Raw genomic sequence first — 14618 nt, 5'->3', positions numbered from 1 at the left:
TGTGTTGGTTATGGAGAATTGGAGAGAGTAGGAGAGAGAGTGTTTAATTGGAGGCAAAAGTGAGTGAATTTAGGAAAAGGGGGTGTCATTAGGAAATTAGTAATCACGTGAACATCAGTCAATGTTGGAAAGTGGGACTTGGTTGTCTAGAACCAAAAAAAAAAAAAAAAAAAAGTTTAAAATTGGTTTCTCCTAGCCAATAGTTTTTTAAAAGGTTTTCTGAACAAAAAGGTGACTTTACTAACATAAGGATCACAATTTTTTATATGCTGCCTACCGTAACGTGCGACAGGGGTTACTTGAGTTTCTTGATCAGGGTTACTTGAGTTTCTCGATCATGGGTTACTCGAGTTTCCGGGATTACTTGAATTTCTTGGTCAGGGGTTACTCGAGTTGCCGGGGTTACTCGAGTTCCTCGGTCAGGGGTTACTTGAGTCAGAATTTTTTGTATGCAGCCTGACGGAGAAACTCGAGTAACCCCTAACCGAATAACCCCTAACCGAGTAACTCGACTTCTCGAGACCAAGTAACTCCTGACTGAGTAACCCTTAACCGAGTGAACCCCTTGAGTAACCCCTAACCGAGTAACTCGACTTCTCGAGACCAAGTAACTCAAGTAATTCCTGACTGAGTAACCCTTAACCGAGTGAACCCCTCGAGTAACCATGTCCGAACCCTTCAAGTAATACTTGGCCTTCTAACTCAAGTAACCCCTGACTGAAACTCAAGTAACCCCTGACAAAAAAACTCGGGTAATCCCTACCGCATGATGTGGCCTGCTACACCAAAAAATTGCTTATTCTTAAATTAGAGAGTAATTTCAGAATTTGTTGGTGCAGAATTTGATATAATGATGAGGGTAATGGATCCAGGCTATAAGCCTGGTTTAAGTTCAGCAATGGAACCAGGCGTAAAAGTTATATCGAACTTTATTTATTTATTTTCTGAAATTAATCCTTTAAAGTTATCTTTTGTTGATCGTTTCTCCACAAATGGCTGAAGCTTTGGAACCAATGCTGCCACTATTTGGATTTTGTAATCACGTTGATAGTGTAACATGGAGTACAAACTAGCCATTGAACGACACGGAGGTCGGAAGGAGTAATCAACACTCTAGAACCTGCTACGGTCTTAAATAATCACTGCAAAGATCACACCAACTTCAGTTGGACGAAGTAGTTCATTCAACTTACTGATTTTACCTTGCTGCCAATAGCATTAGAAGTTGGAATATAATGAACCAGAGAACATACTAAATGGATCAACTGATCAAGCTTAGTTTTATTTAATAACTGCCTTTTACTCTCATTTCCTTGACTGTCACAATACAACTTCACTCAACTACAACATAATTAATTCCCGGAAGCTTGAAGCTATCAATCACTTTGGAGTCGATATCAAGTGATCCATCTTCTACGCGTTTTTTTCCTTGAGCTAGTGGTGTTTTTATCATTTGATACCTCATAATAGATGTTGGCCTGATCCTTATGTCAGCAAAGTAGACAAACTTCGACAAAACTGTTTCAGAACATATCAAATATTGTTAGTTCAGCATTTTTCAAAGATATTAAGTTACCCTGAGAAAATTTCACAGTTAGAATCCTGAAATTACCTCTTGATATAGTTCTGATTCTCCAGCAGGTTTCGATACTTCCACAACACAATCTGTTGGTGCCACTTCAACCACCTCTGCCAACAGATTAAAAAATGAACGGAACTTCGATTTTAGCTTTATTTGCATCTTGCTGTTATTCATCCTTTCAACTGAAAGACTCGCATTGTTTGCAGCCTCCTCTATTTTGTGTACAGTTTCAGTGATTGTGTATTTGGATCCCAGCATTATCCTGTTCTCCTTGTCGCCCTGTTTTTATAGTTAATCAACAAAAGCGGTTTGAATCAGTAAAAGAAGTTTCAGTCGAGTAAAATTAAGGGAAGAGAACAAGGCCTAAGACTGCTAATTTACAGTTTCTTTATGTTTTTTTTTTTGAAGGATTTCTTGCCTACTTCAGCCAATAAGAAATATGCATCTTTTTTTCAAATAATTTATTGTCTTGCTCATATTGTTAGTGTAGATGAACTTGCCTGCTCTTCAAACATTGCTGATAGATCAAGGTCGCATGACATTGCTATTAGTTGGAAGGCATTGATAAATCCTTTAGTTTCAGCGATGGTTACATCTTCTGAACTTTCCTGCAAGGTAGCCTTGGCTATTAGCTGGTATGTTCTTTTTATTGTAATTAGTCAATCGCGTTTCTTGTATTGGCATTGTCATTACCTTTTGTGACTCAAAAAATTCTCGAACAACACCATCTGTGTTGTTCTTTCCTTGGAAGTCCATTCCTGCAGTAGGCTGATAATCTTTCTGAAACCACTCATCTTCCAAGATTTCTGCTACTGTAATTCGCTGCAAATGACAGAAGATGAGGCTGATTAGATTGACCTTTTGTTTTCAGTGCTGATATATGAAGATTAATCCGCTTACCTTCTTTGGACGAGGATTCAATAATCTTCCAATAAGGTTCTTATGACTTGGTGTAAACCATTTCGGACATTCATACTCAGCTCTCAATATCTATGCAGAGGAAAATATGTCAGATGAAGATTTCTTATGTAATACCAGAATTTTCATTCTTGCTTTCCTTTTTTGTGAGGGAAAATACCTTTGTGTACAGATTCAGTAGATTGGCGTCAGTGAATGGTAGATAGCCAGCGCGCAGCTCAAATAAGATCACTCCACAAGCCCAGACATCTGCAGCTGCCCCGTCATAGGTTTTATGGTTCAGCAGCTGTCAATTAAACAAAATTAGAGCTCTTCTTTCAATCGCTTTTGTACATGTTATCACTTCTCAGTCATCTATATTTGTCTGCTATGTAAATTGATAGTTGTAGTAGTTCGCACCTATTTTTGATTCTAAAGTCTCATTAAGGTTTAGGGGTTCAACTTGTGAGAAGGGTTTCCTAACGTTTTTTCCCTTACAATTATTTGTTTGAAAAATTTTATCTTAGCAATCGAGGAATATAATATTTTGCTCTTACCTCAGGTGCAACGTAGCTTGGAGAACCACATGCTGTAGATAATAAGCTTCCAGGCTATCAGCATTAATTAGAGCTTTAGTAAGTTGAACAAATCAAACAATAATTCATATATTATTCCAGAAAAAAATGATGATACACCATTTAAATATGTACCTTTTGTAAAGCACTGAGTCCAAAATCTGATACTTTGAGGTTTCCTTGGCTATCCAAAAGCAGGTTTTCTGGCTGCATAATATATATAGAGACAAGTCAAACAGGTCGGTCAGGTTGAGTACATATCAGGGTCAGTTAATATAAGTATTGGGATTTTGACAGGATCAGTCGGGTTACTACATATATGCTATTCTTTTCAGGTCAAGATCAGATTAATCAATCTCAATTTCTGGTTTAACATGTATTTTCTATGTATATTTTATGGGAATTCAGGCTTTCAGTCAGTTTGGCAGAATTTTTTTTAAGACAAGGTGAATTATGAAAAAACTGATAGTTTTCAGAATTCAGAATAGGTACATCTTGCAGATATTCGCGTTACCTTTAAATCTCTGTGATATACTCCTCTGGAATGGCAATAGTCTACTGCATCAATCAACTGCTGGAAGTATCTTCTTGTTTCCTCCTCACTTAAATTCTCCGCGTAAGTCTTGACAATCAGGAACAGAATCAGGTAACCGAGAAATAATCGAACTGAGAACTAATTACCAAGTTAACTAAGAAGTGTTCTCACCAATTTGTCTGAGAGCTGCCCTCCTGCAACATATTCCATGACTATGTAAATCTTTGTCTTTGAGCCAATAACCTGTGACAAATGGTTGGTGAGTTAAAACTTTGTTCTTTTCTCCTAGGAAAAACACATGTAAATCATATGAAATAGGGGGTGTGAGTGTGATGAAAGGTACAAACGAACACTTGCCTCGTGTATTCTTACAATGTTCGGATGATTCAAGAGCTTCATCGTTCTGATTTCTCTCTGCACCTGTTGCAAACATGTTTATAAATACCTTAATCAGTACTATAAACGTAATGATTCTTGTAAATATTATGCATGATCCAAAACTTTGTTAGGAAATTCACCTGAGACATAAGTTTCTTTGACAGGACCATCTGCTTGTCAATGATTTTAACAGCAACAATTTGATTGTTGGTGATGTTTCTACCGAGCTTAACCTTGGCAAAAGTCCCTTCACCAATCGTTCGACCAAGTTGGTACTTCCCTATAGTCTTTGAGACCACCATCTTCTGTTATGGTACCGTAAATTTCCCTCCTTGTACTTCCTCCTGATCAGCTCACACTAATATACAGATTTTAAGCGCGATTTTTGAGTAGCTAATGTTCAATGTTATGACCCTTATATCTGAAAATTTTCTCTGTTGCATTGGCCTACTAAGCATTTTAGTTTTTTGGCTTTCAGTTGACGTCTAATTAAGCCATTTTCTTGCAATTTCCTTGTCAATTTCATGAAGATGTTTATGGTGGTAGGGACTATTTAAGGAAGTTTCCTATATAGGTGTAATGAGAGATTTTTGCATGAAAGTTGAAAGGCTGGTGACTTTGTTTGGCTCTGTGTTAGTTTGTCTTAACTGCATTGAATGGAAGGTAAGGGTAGCTTCTAGTTTTCGCCTCCTACCAATATTTCCTCACACTATTTTAACGAAAGATATATTTTCCTGTTTGCAGAGGTGGTTAACAAGTCAATTGTTTCTTCGAATTAGGTCAATTCTAGGTTAATTCAATTTGTGTCGTATTAAGGTGTGATAAGCGGAGTACTCAAATTGAAATCATAAAAAATGTATGGCATTAGAAATTAAATTGGTAACTATATTTTTTATGTCATGTTTTATTTTTTTGAAATACAAAATTTAGATTTTATGTACTCATAATTTCTTTCAAAAAAGTTACTTTTATTTTTAACTTCCTTAACATACATTTTTTAAAATTATTTTATGAAAAAATGAGACATTTTTTAAGATTATTTCAACAATTATACTTATTTTACTCCGTATTATGGAATATAACCATAATCTAGATGATGTCCTAATATAAATGAATTTTTTTTAATTCATATTCTAAAATTCAGGATTCAAGATATTCGAAGTATTGATTTTGCTTAACCTTTTTTTTTTAAAACATTCCAATTAAGAGACAATTCTTGAAAATAATATGGAGTATATTTTTTCCATATTATTTTAATACACACTATAATGATAAAATAAATGGAACTTTTCCTAGTATAAGTGATTCCTATTTTATTATTCTTTCTAAAACTCGGGTTTTGACATTGTTATTAAGGCTAGATTTTTTTTAGGAGAGATTGTTATTAAGGCTATTTGCATACTCCCTCTGCCAATGACTTTTTTGAGGAGTTTTCACAGGTATTAAGAAACTTAAATGAGAAGTACAAGTGTATGAGGAAGCTAATATAATTACATTAGAAAGGTAAATTTACATGAAATTTGCAAAAGAAGTAAAGAGAAAAGGTAATAAAAGTACATGGAAAATACAAAATTTACAAGGGAAAAATAATTTTGCACAAATATTATTGTGAAGTGGAGGGTATTTAATTTCAAATGGAATAAATATTTTGAGACTAAAATTTGACTAAGGGCCTGTTCATATTTATTGAACTGAGCTGAACTGAACTGAACTGAACTGATTGGAGCTGAACTGAATTGAAAAATTAAAATGCATAAAACTGAACTGAACTGAACTGATTAGAACTGAGCTGAATTGAACTGAACTGAATTGAACTGAACTGAAATTAGTAAATATGAACAGGCCCTAAACAAATCATTATTTTAGGGACGGAGGAAGTATAAGTAATTATCTATTTTGACATTTACCATTGTCTTGTTGCTACCATTTTTTTTTTTTTTTTTTTAATGTGAAGAATAGGGACACGTCCTTCACCACATGCATAAAATCATAGTGTAGCTTTCGCAGTCTTATGTTTTTATTTATCTCTAAACACACATAGAATTAGGCTATGTTGGAAGTTTGTAACAAGACCGGATATGGTCACATTATTTTTTATTTTTTTTTTGAGGAAATGGTCACATTATTTTATATTGCCTCTAAAGGAGTTAAGAGTACAATTAGGTACTCAATTCTTCTATTTTTTACCTTTTAGGTACTGACTTTTTTTTACTCACCTTTTAGGTACTCTAATTTATTTTCAGGCCAATTAACTCACCACTAACCATACCTAATTAAAAAAATAATTTTTTTTTAAAAAAAGAAATTTTCTTATTTTTTTTTCCCGGGTTCTTAGAGAGCCATAGATTATTAATTTCTTTTAAAATTAAATAATTCAAATGCCATATAAGCAAAATTATCGAATGAGATTTTTAAATTTAAATTATTTAAATATAAAGTACTCCTTATTATCTTTTGATATGAATTTAGTTGGTATGAAATCTATGAATTTATCAATATTATCAAAGGTGCACGAAAGATATGTGTGAACTTATCCACGTCATTAAATGAGTATGCATTTTGCATTAAAAGATAACCTCTAATCCTCTATATTTAAAAAAAAAAATTAAAATAAAAAAAATTAAGAGCAACGGATAAACTTTCGGATTAATATAAAACTTTTGAAGTATATCCTTGTTTCAACTGACTGATTAGTGATCACCTCGTATAGCTTAAAAAAAAAAAAAACTCAAAATATGCCTGATAAATTGGTTGAAACTGATAAACCAAATCTATCTTTATAAATTCTCTCTTTCTTCTCAAAATCTCCTATTTGGCTATTTATAATTTGCTTTCATAATTGATTATACATTTATATTAGGTTGATTGGTAAGTTTTACCTTTTTCTCTTGGTTAATTATTTCTATTATTGGATTTTGCAGTAAACGATTCTTGGTGGGTTTATTTAATTCGTGTGTTTTTCTATGATTTATGTTTCTGGGTATTTAAAATAGAAATTTCTGCGAGTTGATTCCATTAAAAATTTAGTCTTTTGATTGAATTTTTATGCTTTTTGTTCCCTTTCAGCTATTTCAGGTGTTTGATTTGATTAAAATTATCATCTTGTTGTTTGTGTATATGTTCCCTCCCCGAAATTAATAATAGTCGCGTTAATAGTGTAATTTGATCTAGTAACGTGACAATGTGACCAAGTATTGAACCACCTACCTCTTGTGGGGGTTTGTTAGGTTCAGTAAGCAATGTTTCTAAATTTAAGGGTTTTAGAGATATTTCTTTGTTATTGTTGATTGGTATCATGTCCAGTTATGAAAATTAAGGTAAAAAATATCTCAAAAATATCTTTCTTTTTCACCCTTTTGTCTTTTAGGCTTTAGCTGCAATTTCTGATTGTAATTCAAGTACTGCTCAGTAGTTGTTATTGGTTCTAATATAGAATTGGACTGTGTTTTGATTTGCTTGTTACCGTGACATTAATGATTCGAAAGCGAGTTTATAGCAATTGTTGTATGAGTTCATTTTCACGGTATAAAGGACTGACTATAGTCTGTAGGACAGACTTACTCAATGCGGCCGAAATGTAGTTGGATCAATTTTTGTAGTATCCATAGTTTTGAACTTTTGATCTTTTGATGTTGGCTTTAATTAATTTCGTTTTTGAATCATGAGGAGCACCTAGTAATAGAAATTGTTGTGCTGGAATCTGTGCAGTGAGCTTTGTTTGTGACCTTTTTCCTTTTTAGCATACTGTTCTTGATTCGTGCTAGGATCATCTAGGAGAGTAGGGTTCTTCTCTTTGTCTAATTCTTGTCATTGTAAATTCCTATTTACTGCAACTTAATTTGTGATAATAGTTTTTTTTTTCCTGATGATTCTTGTTGCTCTTATGGCAGAAGTGTGCGAAACTGATCAGAATGGGGTTGCGAATGAATTTATTGCTCCTATGTTGTTTAAATCTGGCTTTATCTGCAGTGGTAAACACGCTGCTCACTTTTAACTTTTCATATGTTTTTCATTTTCAGATTAATTAGTATAGCTATCTTATTCACCGTGTTTATATTTGTATGTAGATGGCAGTCGGTCCACCAACTTGTCCTGCTGAGGGCAGTGGGTGTGATACTGATGAGTGGGTAGGGGAGTTCTTCCCTGAAATTCCCAAGATTAAGTATGAGGTAAGTTATTAGTATTTGTGTGAATGCAAGCTTAGATATCATAGTAAGTCTATAAGTTGTTCTTCTTACACCTGTTATGAAAAACAATGCCTTAAGCTCTTTGTATTTGCGCCACTTTTAGGGACCTAACAGCAAGAACCATCTGGCATTCAAATATTACAATGCTGAAGAGGTGATCCTAGGAAGGAAAATGAAGGTTGGTTTCAACTATCTTCCAAATGTTAGGTTTATAGACCTTAGAAAAAGGAAAATTTTGTATATATAATGTGCTCCTAATTATTCTTTAATGAATTTACAGGACTGGTTTAGATTCAGTGTTGCATTTTGGCATACATTCCGTGGAACAGGAGGTGATCCATTTGGTGCTCCCACAAAACATTGGCCATGGGAAGATGGCACCAATTCTTTGGCCATGGCAAAGAGAAGAAGTAACATTGATGCACTCTCTGCCTTCTAATTTGGATCCTATATCAGAGGTCAAATTAGGCTAACATTGCCTTCTTTCTTGCAGTGAGAGCTAACTTTGAATTCATTGATAAGCTTGGAGTTGAGTTTTGGTGCTTCCACGATAGGGATATAGCTCCAGATGGTAAAACTTTGGAGGTACACTAACTTTCTTAGACCTGGATATGAAATTGAGTCTATGGCTTGATACTAAATAGGGCTGTCAAAAATGTTGGGCCTGGAGTGAAACAGCCTAAGTTTGATGTGCAATTTTCTAAGATTAATAATAAACCTATATGCTAGCTAATTTGGAGTTGCTGTATGTTTTTTCTTCTTTATTTTTCTCTGTTTCATTTGGAGATTTAAAGATTTCAATTGTTTGTTTCAGGAAACTAACAAAAATATGGATGAAATAGTAGCTTTAGCTAAAGAATTGCAGGTATGTTGTATTGAGTCTTTGGCCCTCTTTTTCTGTATGCTAATTCGTACTATATGATTCAGGGATAACTAATGTTATGCAAATTGGTTTTGAGGGTATCATGAGAAACATAAAATGACTTGAGGATATACACTATGGTAGACTAAAGGAAGTTAAACTTCTGAATTCTTTTGTCTGATGTCTTAGTGAATTATATTGCATTAATAATCTGCCTCAGTGGCTAGCAAGTTGCTGAGATGAGGCACAAATCTGCTCAAGCCACACTTGATTGATCAATTATTTCAAATATTGCAACTTAACAATGTGGCTTTCTTAAGTTGATACTTATATTTACTAATATGATCTCTAAAGTTTCATGTAACCTTCCACTCATGTGTCACGTTGAAAATATGTGAATATTTACCGCAAACCTTTTAGAAATCATATCCTGTAAACTTATTTGATGAGTCTTGGCTCAATTTTCAACAGGAAACATAGTGTATGGTTCTTGAGTGTGCTTCTATCACAACAATATATGTAAACTAATCTGCTCATTGAAAAGAAGCCTTACCTATATCAATCTATTTCTAGTCGAAATGACATTGACTTCTGTAATGATTTGAGGGAATTTATTGTTAAAGGAAAGGTCATATACAACATATGTTCTGCTTAACTTATGTACTTGTGTAGGAATGTATTTTGCTTTGTTATTTTAATTAGTAGGAATGTATTTTGCTTGTGTAGGAATGTAAACTAATCTGCTCATTGAAAAGAAGCCTTACCTATATCAATCTATTTCTAGTCGAAATGACATTGACTTCTGTAATGATTTGAGGGAATTTATTGTTAAAGAAAATGTCATATACAACATATGTTCTGCTTAACTTATGTACTTGTGTAGGAATGTATTTTGCTTTGTTATTTTAATTAGTCAGTCTGTCCATTGATTAACCCTGTACCAGTTTGCACATTCCAAAAGTTATTTACCTAGGGACTGGTGGGGTGTGGAATGAACTGGATAACTAGGAGCTACAGTTGGCTCCTTTGTGTATTTCCCTAAAGTGTTACGTATCCACCATCTTACAATCATTGATCCTCAGTTAAAGCAACAGGGTCTAGTAGTTTACTACTTGTGCTGTAACATTAAATCCATCACCCATGTAGAATTTTATTCACTGGTTAATTCGTCCAGCATCCTTCATTTAATGTGTATAGCTGTCCAGAATCTATAATTAAAATAAATCACTTTTCAACTATTTGATGTTTTTCATGCTGATCTGCTACAGCCTATCTCCTGACTTTATAAACATGTTTTTGATGTATTAGTTTCTTTGCATCATCAATCTTTGGCTCTTGTATCTGTTTTGGAACCATTAAAAACTGTATTTTCTAGCCAACAGCTTAATAAATACATTCGGAGTGTTACATTTTTCGCTTGTTGATGGAGAATCGTATCTGTGCTTACTGTTGTTATACTAGTCTGTAATTTCCCAATGATTTCAATGATCATGCCTAGTAGGGGTCATTAAATCTATAGCAATTACTCAATTAGTCTGTTTTGAAGATTCTTATACATAGAATCTCATTATATTTCTGATATGTCAAAAGTATTATATTATAGTCTTTGTTGTGCATGCCCTCCATATAATTTTGTTATGTTTGAGTGAACTTATCCCTATACTGTTGTCTTGTGCAAAATATCTGTAGACTGTTATTCTTGATTATTAAATAGTAGGACCAGCTGGGGAGTCTAGTTGGCATTCAAAATCTATGGGTTCTGATTGACTTGTATCTGAAAAGCAGGGTTCCAAGATTCATCCCTTGTGGGGTACAGCTCAATTGTTTCATCATCCTCGTTACATGCACGGAGGGGCTACAAGGTATGAATAACCATCTTCCTCATTTATGTTTGTTAAAAATATTTGCTGCTACCTTCACAACTTTGAGCCTCTCTTTGCAGTCCTGAAGTCGGGGTATACGCATATGCTGCTGCTCAAGTAAAGAAGGCGATGGAGGTGAGTGATTGCCACAATATTGACAGGAGAAGCTGTTAGGTTTCAATTTGGAGAATCGTGCTGATATCGCATTTACATGATACAGGTGACTCATTACTTAGGTGGTGAAAACTATGTTTTCTGGGGTGGCCGTGAGGGTTATCAGACACTTTTAAATACGGATATGGGAAGAGAACTTGATCATATGGTACGAGACATAATCTGATTATCAACTTTTGTTTCTACCTTTTAATGGTTTCTGTTCTTTTATTTGTCATACAATATGATCTTCATTCAAATTTTTGGTATGGGACGTTGAAAATTGCACATCTTCTTCCCCTTTTTTCATTCTTTTGTGTAATTTCGTCAGCATCCTATTGTTTTTCCATTTTCAATCACTCACTTCGGGAATAGCCATTGATGCACAATAATCTCCTGTTTGACAGGCAAGGTTTCTTGAAGCTGCTGCCAACTATAAGAAGAAGATAGGGTTTAATGGTAATGTCTTGTTTGTTTACATTTTTTAGTCTAGAACAAACGAATACTTGATAAATATATGTAATTAATCTTTTTATATGTACATCATGTCTTGCATTTGCTCTATCATCAATAATAATTTTCATGTTTGCCATGATGCAATCTTTTTTGTACTCTTTTCTGGCAGGAACTTTGCTTATTGAACCTAAACCTCAGGAGCCTACCAAGCATCAGTATGTTTTTCACCTAGACTTCTACTCTCTCTCTCTCTCTCTCTCTCTCTCTCTCTTTTTCCTGGCATCTGAACAAGAATATCTTTTAGGTATGACTGGGATGCAGCAACCGCAGCTAATTTCTTGCGTAAATACGGCCTTATAGGTGATTTTAAGATTTCCTTTTCTTTCAATCTCTGGTCTTTTAGCTTCTTCTCATGCAGAAAACCTAATATAAGGGTTCTCCTTTGCCATTGAAGATGAGCAATAAAAGAATCTTTTTGCCAGTTTCCGTGCTTGTCCCTGAATCATACATAACTTGTTGCTTTAATACTTAAACTGGATTTCATATCTATTTTGCTTTGTTTCTGATGTCTATTTTATCATAGTTGTAAACAAAGAAGTACTCGACTAATCTTAGCAAGGTTTAATTTGTTTTGGATCTGGATTTTTGGTGGTTTGATGGCTGGAAATTATCGTTGCATATGTACATGACTTGACGATACTGATACATGGATAATATTATTTTTGACAGATGAGTTCAAACTTAACATTGAATGCAATCATGCTACACTATCTGGTCACAGGTATTTCATGAATTATTGATTGATTTGTGTCTGTAGAGTGTAAGATTTCATTGCTCCTTTGAATAGCACAAAGGCATGTATAAATTTCTTGTTATAATATAATGCGGATGTTTGCAGCTGTCATCATGACCTTGAGACTGCTAGAATAAATGGCTTGCTTGGAAATATTGATGCAAACTCTGGAGATCCTCAAACTGGTATAGCTTTTTTGTTTGTTTGTTTGTTCATATATACGTAAAGATAATTTTGTTGCCTCTCTGTGAATTGGGTTGTTACAGGCTGGGATACCGATGAGTTCATGACAGATATTGCAGAAGCTACCAAGGTTATGCTCACTGTCGTAAAAAATGTAAGTCAAATGCCTCCTAGACAAATTCGTGTAGGAATTAAGAAGACCTGTTAGTGATCTGACCTTTTTTTTCTTCTATAGGGTGGGTTGGCTCCTGGAGGATTCAACTTCGATGCTAAACTGTAAGTTATTCTTGTTTGTTTTTCAAAAGGGAACTTTGTGTACCCTTCTTTGTTGAATTCAAGACTATGTTGTACAGAATAGAAACATGAAGTAATTAAGATCTAAAACTGAACTGGAGGCGCATCATTTTCTAAACTTATAGGTGAAGGAAAATTCCTGGAACTGTTTTGTAGGGGATATATAGGTTTATATAGTACATTAATTATATAATAATGTTTAAAATTGACTTTAGTAGTTATTATGACTAAGAAAAAGACAGAAGGCAAAAGTGAATACATGAGATCAAGCGGTCCATGTAAAGAAAGATTTTCCGTGCATTGTTGGGTTTAATATTTTGGCCGATCTTATTAATGCTTGATGATTTTTTGTATTTCAGCCGAAGAGAGAGCACAGATGTGGAGGACTTGTTCATTGCACATATTAGTGGAATGGATACAATGGCTCGTGGACTCCGAAGTGCTGCCAAGTTAATTGAGGTAATGGTGCAAACTTATGCATTCTACGCTTGTTCATTTTCTCTTTACCTGTTACACCTAAGCAATATTGTGGTTTATATTTCATAATGAAGGATGGAACACTTGACAACTTTGTGAAGAAGAGATATCAGAGCTTCGACTCAGAGATTGGGGCTTTAATAGAGGTAATCTTTCTTCTGTAATTGTTAAAACGGAACATCTATCCTGTAGTATGAATATGCATCATTCAGACATTAACTTGACAATCCCTCATCCAGGCGGGCAAGGCCGATTTTGAGTATCTTGAGAAGAAGGCCATTGAATGGGGTGAACCTAAAGTTCCATCTGGCAAACAGGTAACTAAGCCATTGCATTTCTCTTTTTTCATGGAGTGATTTTTTCTTGTAATTTTGTGGTTCTTTAACCAATCATTCATAGCTTTTATTCTGACATGTTGCTCCTTTGTTATGTTGTCTGATTTGGCAGGAGTTCATTGAGATGATTTTCCATTCCGCGTTGTAGAGTGTATAGGAGAGGCCGAAAGAGCATTCTACACCTTGTCTATTTAGAATAACACATACGTAAGGGTTTAGAAGAGTTAGGGAAAAATGCATCAAATGTATGTTAAATCGTTGATCGACATTGCTCTTGGCAGAGTACTGTGAAATAAATATTTATGTTCGCTGGTTTCAAAAAAAATATTTATGTTTCAGTCTCAAAATTGTTTATGATGCTGAACCTTCTCAGTTTTATATAGATTCATAACATAACTAGGGTCTCAGAATACAGAAGCAACTAATTTATGCAACTTTTGAATTGGTGTTTACACATGTCATCTCCCAAATGAGGCCATAAGGGTTTATAAAAAAAGGCTAAAGTAGAGATAAGTTTATGCAAGTGAAAGTCGGTCAAATAGGACTGCACCCTACTAGACTACTACTCGTGACCGATCAAAGACCTCTGATATAGCTAACGGCAAGTTATGGCCCGAATAAGTTGGTTGGGTCGTCCACTAGTACACTACTACACTCGATAGACTACAAGGTCCATCGAGAACTATGGACACACCTTATTTAGATAACATATTTTTGGACTACACCATATATGATTGTGCACATTGATAAAGTACTTGTTGAATTTAAAGCAATTTCACACCACACCGGCTTCTCTCATATTATCAACAACTGCTTTGATCTTACCATGATACTTGTATTCTCTCTTGAAGAATATTCCCAATTTTTAAGGCAGCTGCCACATCACGCGTGATGCCCATGTTTGATCTCCTGTGAGCTTGCAGAAGCAGCCACTGTGGCTGTTGGAGAGTGAATAACTTGTTCGAGCATGAACAAACATTTTTAGCATGTATGGCTTCAAAAACTCTACGATTCTAACCGGTAGAGGGATCACCATCTTGCCCTGCAAT

General features: G+C 34.6%; 2 protein-coding genes across 4 annotated transcripts; one reads left to right on the top strand and one right to left on the bottom strand.

The window, feature by feature from the left end:
- Nucleotides 1–1257: 1257 nt before the first annotated feature.
- Nucleotides 1258–4420, bottom strand: LOC145635480 (CBL-interacting serine/threonine-protein kinase 21-like). Its single transcript, XM_081686765.1, has 12 exons — nucleotides 4108–4420; nucleotides 3947–4009; nucleotides 3761–3832; nucleotides 3569–3676; nucleotides 3190–3261; nucleotides 3037–3090; nucleotides 2661–2786; nucleotides 2483–2572; nucleotides 2276–2404; nucleotides 2083–2190; nucleotides 1613–1861; nucleotides 1258–1518 (listed from the first exon to the last, which is right to left on the bottom strand). The coding sequence occupies exons 1-12, from the start codon at nucleotides 4267–4269 to the stop codon at nucleotides 1486–1488; spliced, it is 1266 nt and encodes a 421-aa protein (XP_081542891.1). The 5' UTR covers nucleotides 4270–4420; the 3' UTR covers nucleotides 1258–1485.
- A 2228-nt stretch (nucleotides 4421–6648) lies between these two features.
- LOC145635477 (xylose isomerase-like) lies at nucleotides 6649–13916 on the top strand. 3 transcript variants are annotated; one of them, XM_081686762.1, is made up of 21 exons: nucleotides 6649–6835; nucleotides 7861–7938; nucleotides 8035–8136; nucleotides 8258–8332; nucleotides 8435–8564; nucleotides 8648–8739; nucleotides 8969–9019; nucleotides 10802–10878; nucleotides 10959–11013; nucleotides 11099–11200; nucleotides 11439–11490; nucleotides 11657–11702; nucleotides 11792–11847; nucleotides 12217–12268; nucleotides 12386–12465; nucleotides 12547–12617; nucleotides 12699–12739; nucleotides 13117–13216; nucleotides 13309–13380; nucleotides 13474–13551; nucleotides 13682–13916. In XM_081686762.1, the coding sequence occupies exons 2-21, from the start codon at nucleotides 7879–7881 to the stop codon at nucleotides 13715–13717; spliced, it is 1428 nt and encodes a 475-aa protein (XP_081542888.1). In that variant the 5' UTR covers nucleotides 6649–6835; nucleotides 7861–7878; the 3' UTR covers nucleotides 13718–13916. The 3 variants fall into 3 exon arrangements, with proteins under 3 accessions (XP_081542888.1, XP_081542887.1, XP_081542889.1); XM_081686761.1 differs by having other exon boundaries at nucleotides 7858–7938; XM_081686763.1 differs by lacking the exon at nucleotides 6649–6835 and adding an exon at nucleotides 7618–7745 and having other exon boundaries at nucleotides 7858–7938.
- The last annotated feature ends 702 nt before the right edge of the window (nucleotides 13917–14618 follow it).

This window comes from Chenopodium album, chromosome 6, assembly GCF_948465745.1.
Source record: "Chenopodium album chromosome 6, dcCheAlbu1.1, whole genome shotgun sequence".
NCBI lineage: Eukaryota > Viridiplantae > Streptophyta > Magnoliopsida > Caryophyllales > Amaranthaceae > Chenopodium > Chenopodium album.
Note: the sequence above shows the minus strand (reverse complement) of the source record. Positions and strands in the feature narration are given on the sequence as shown.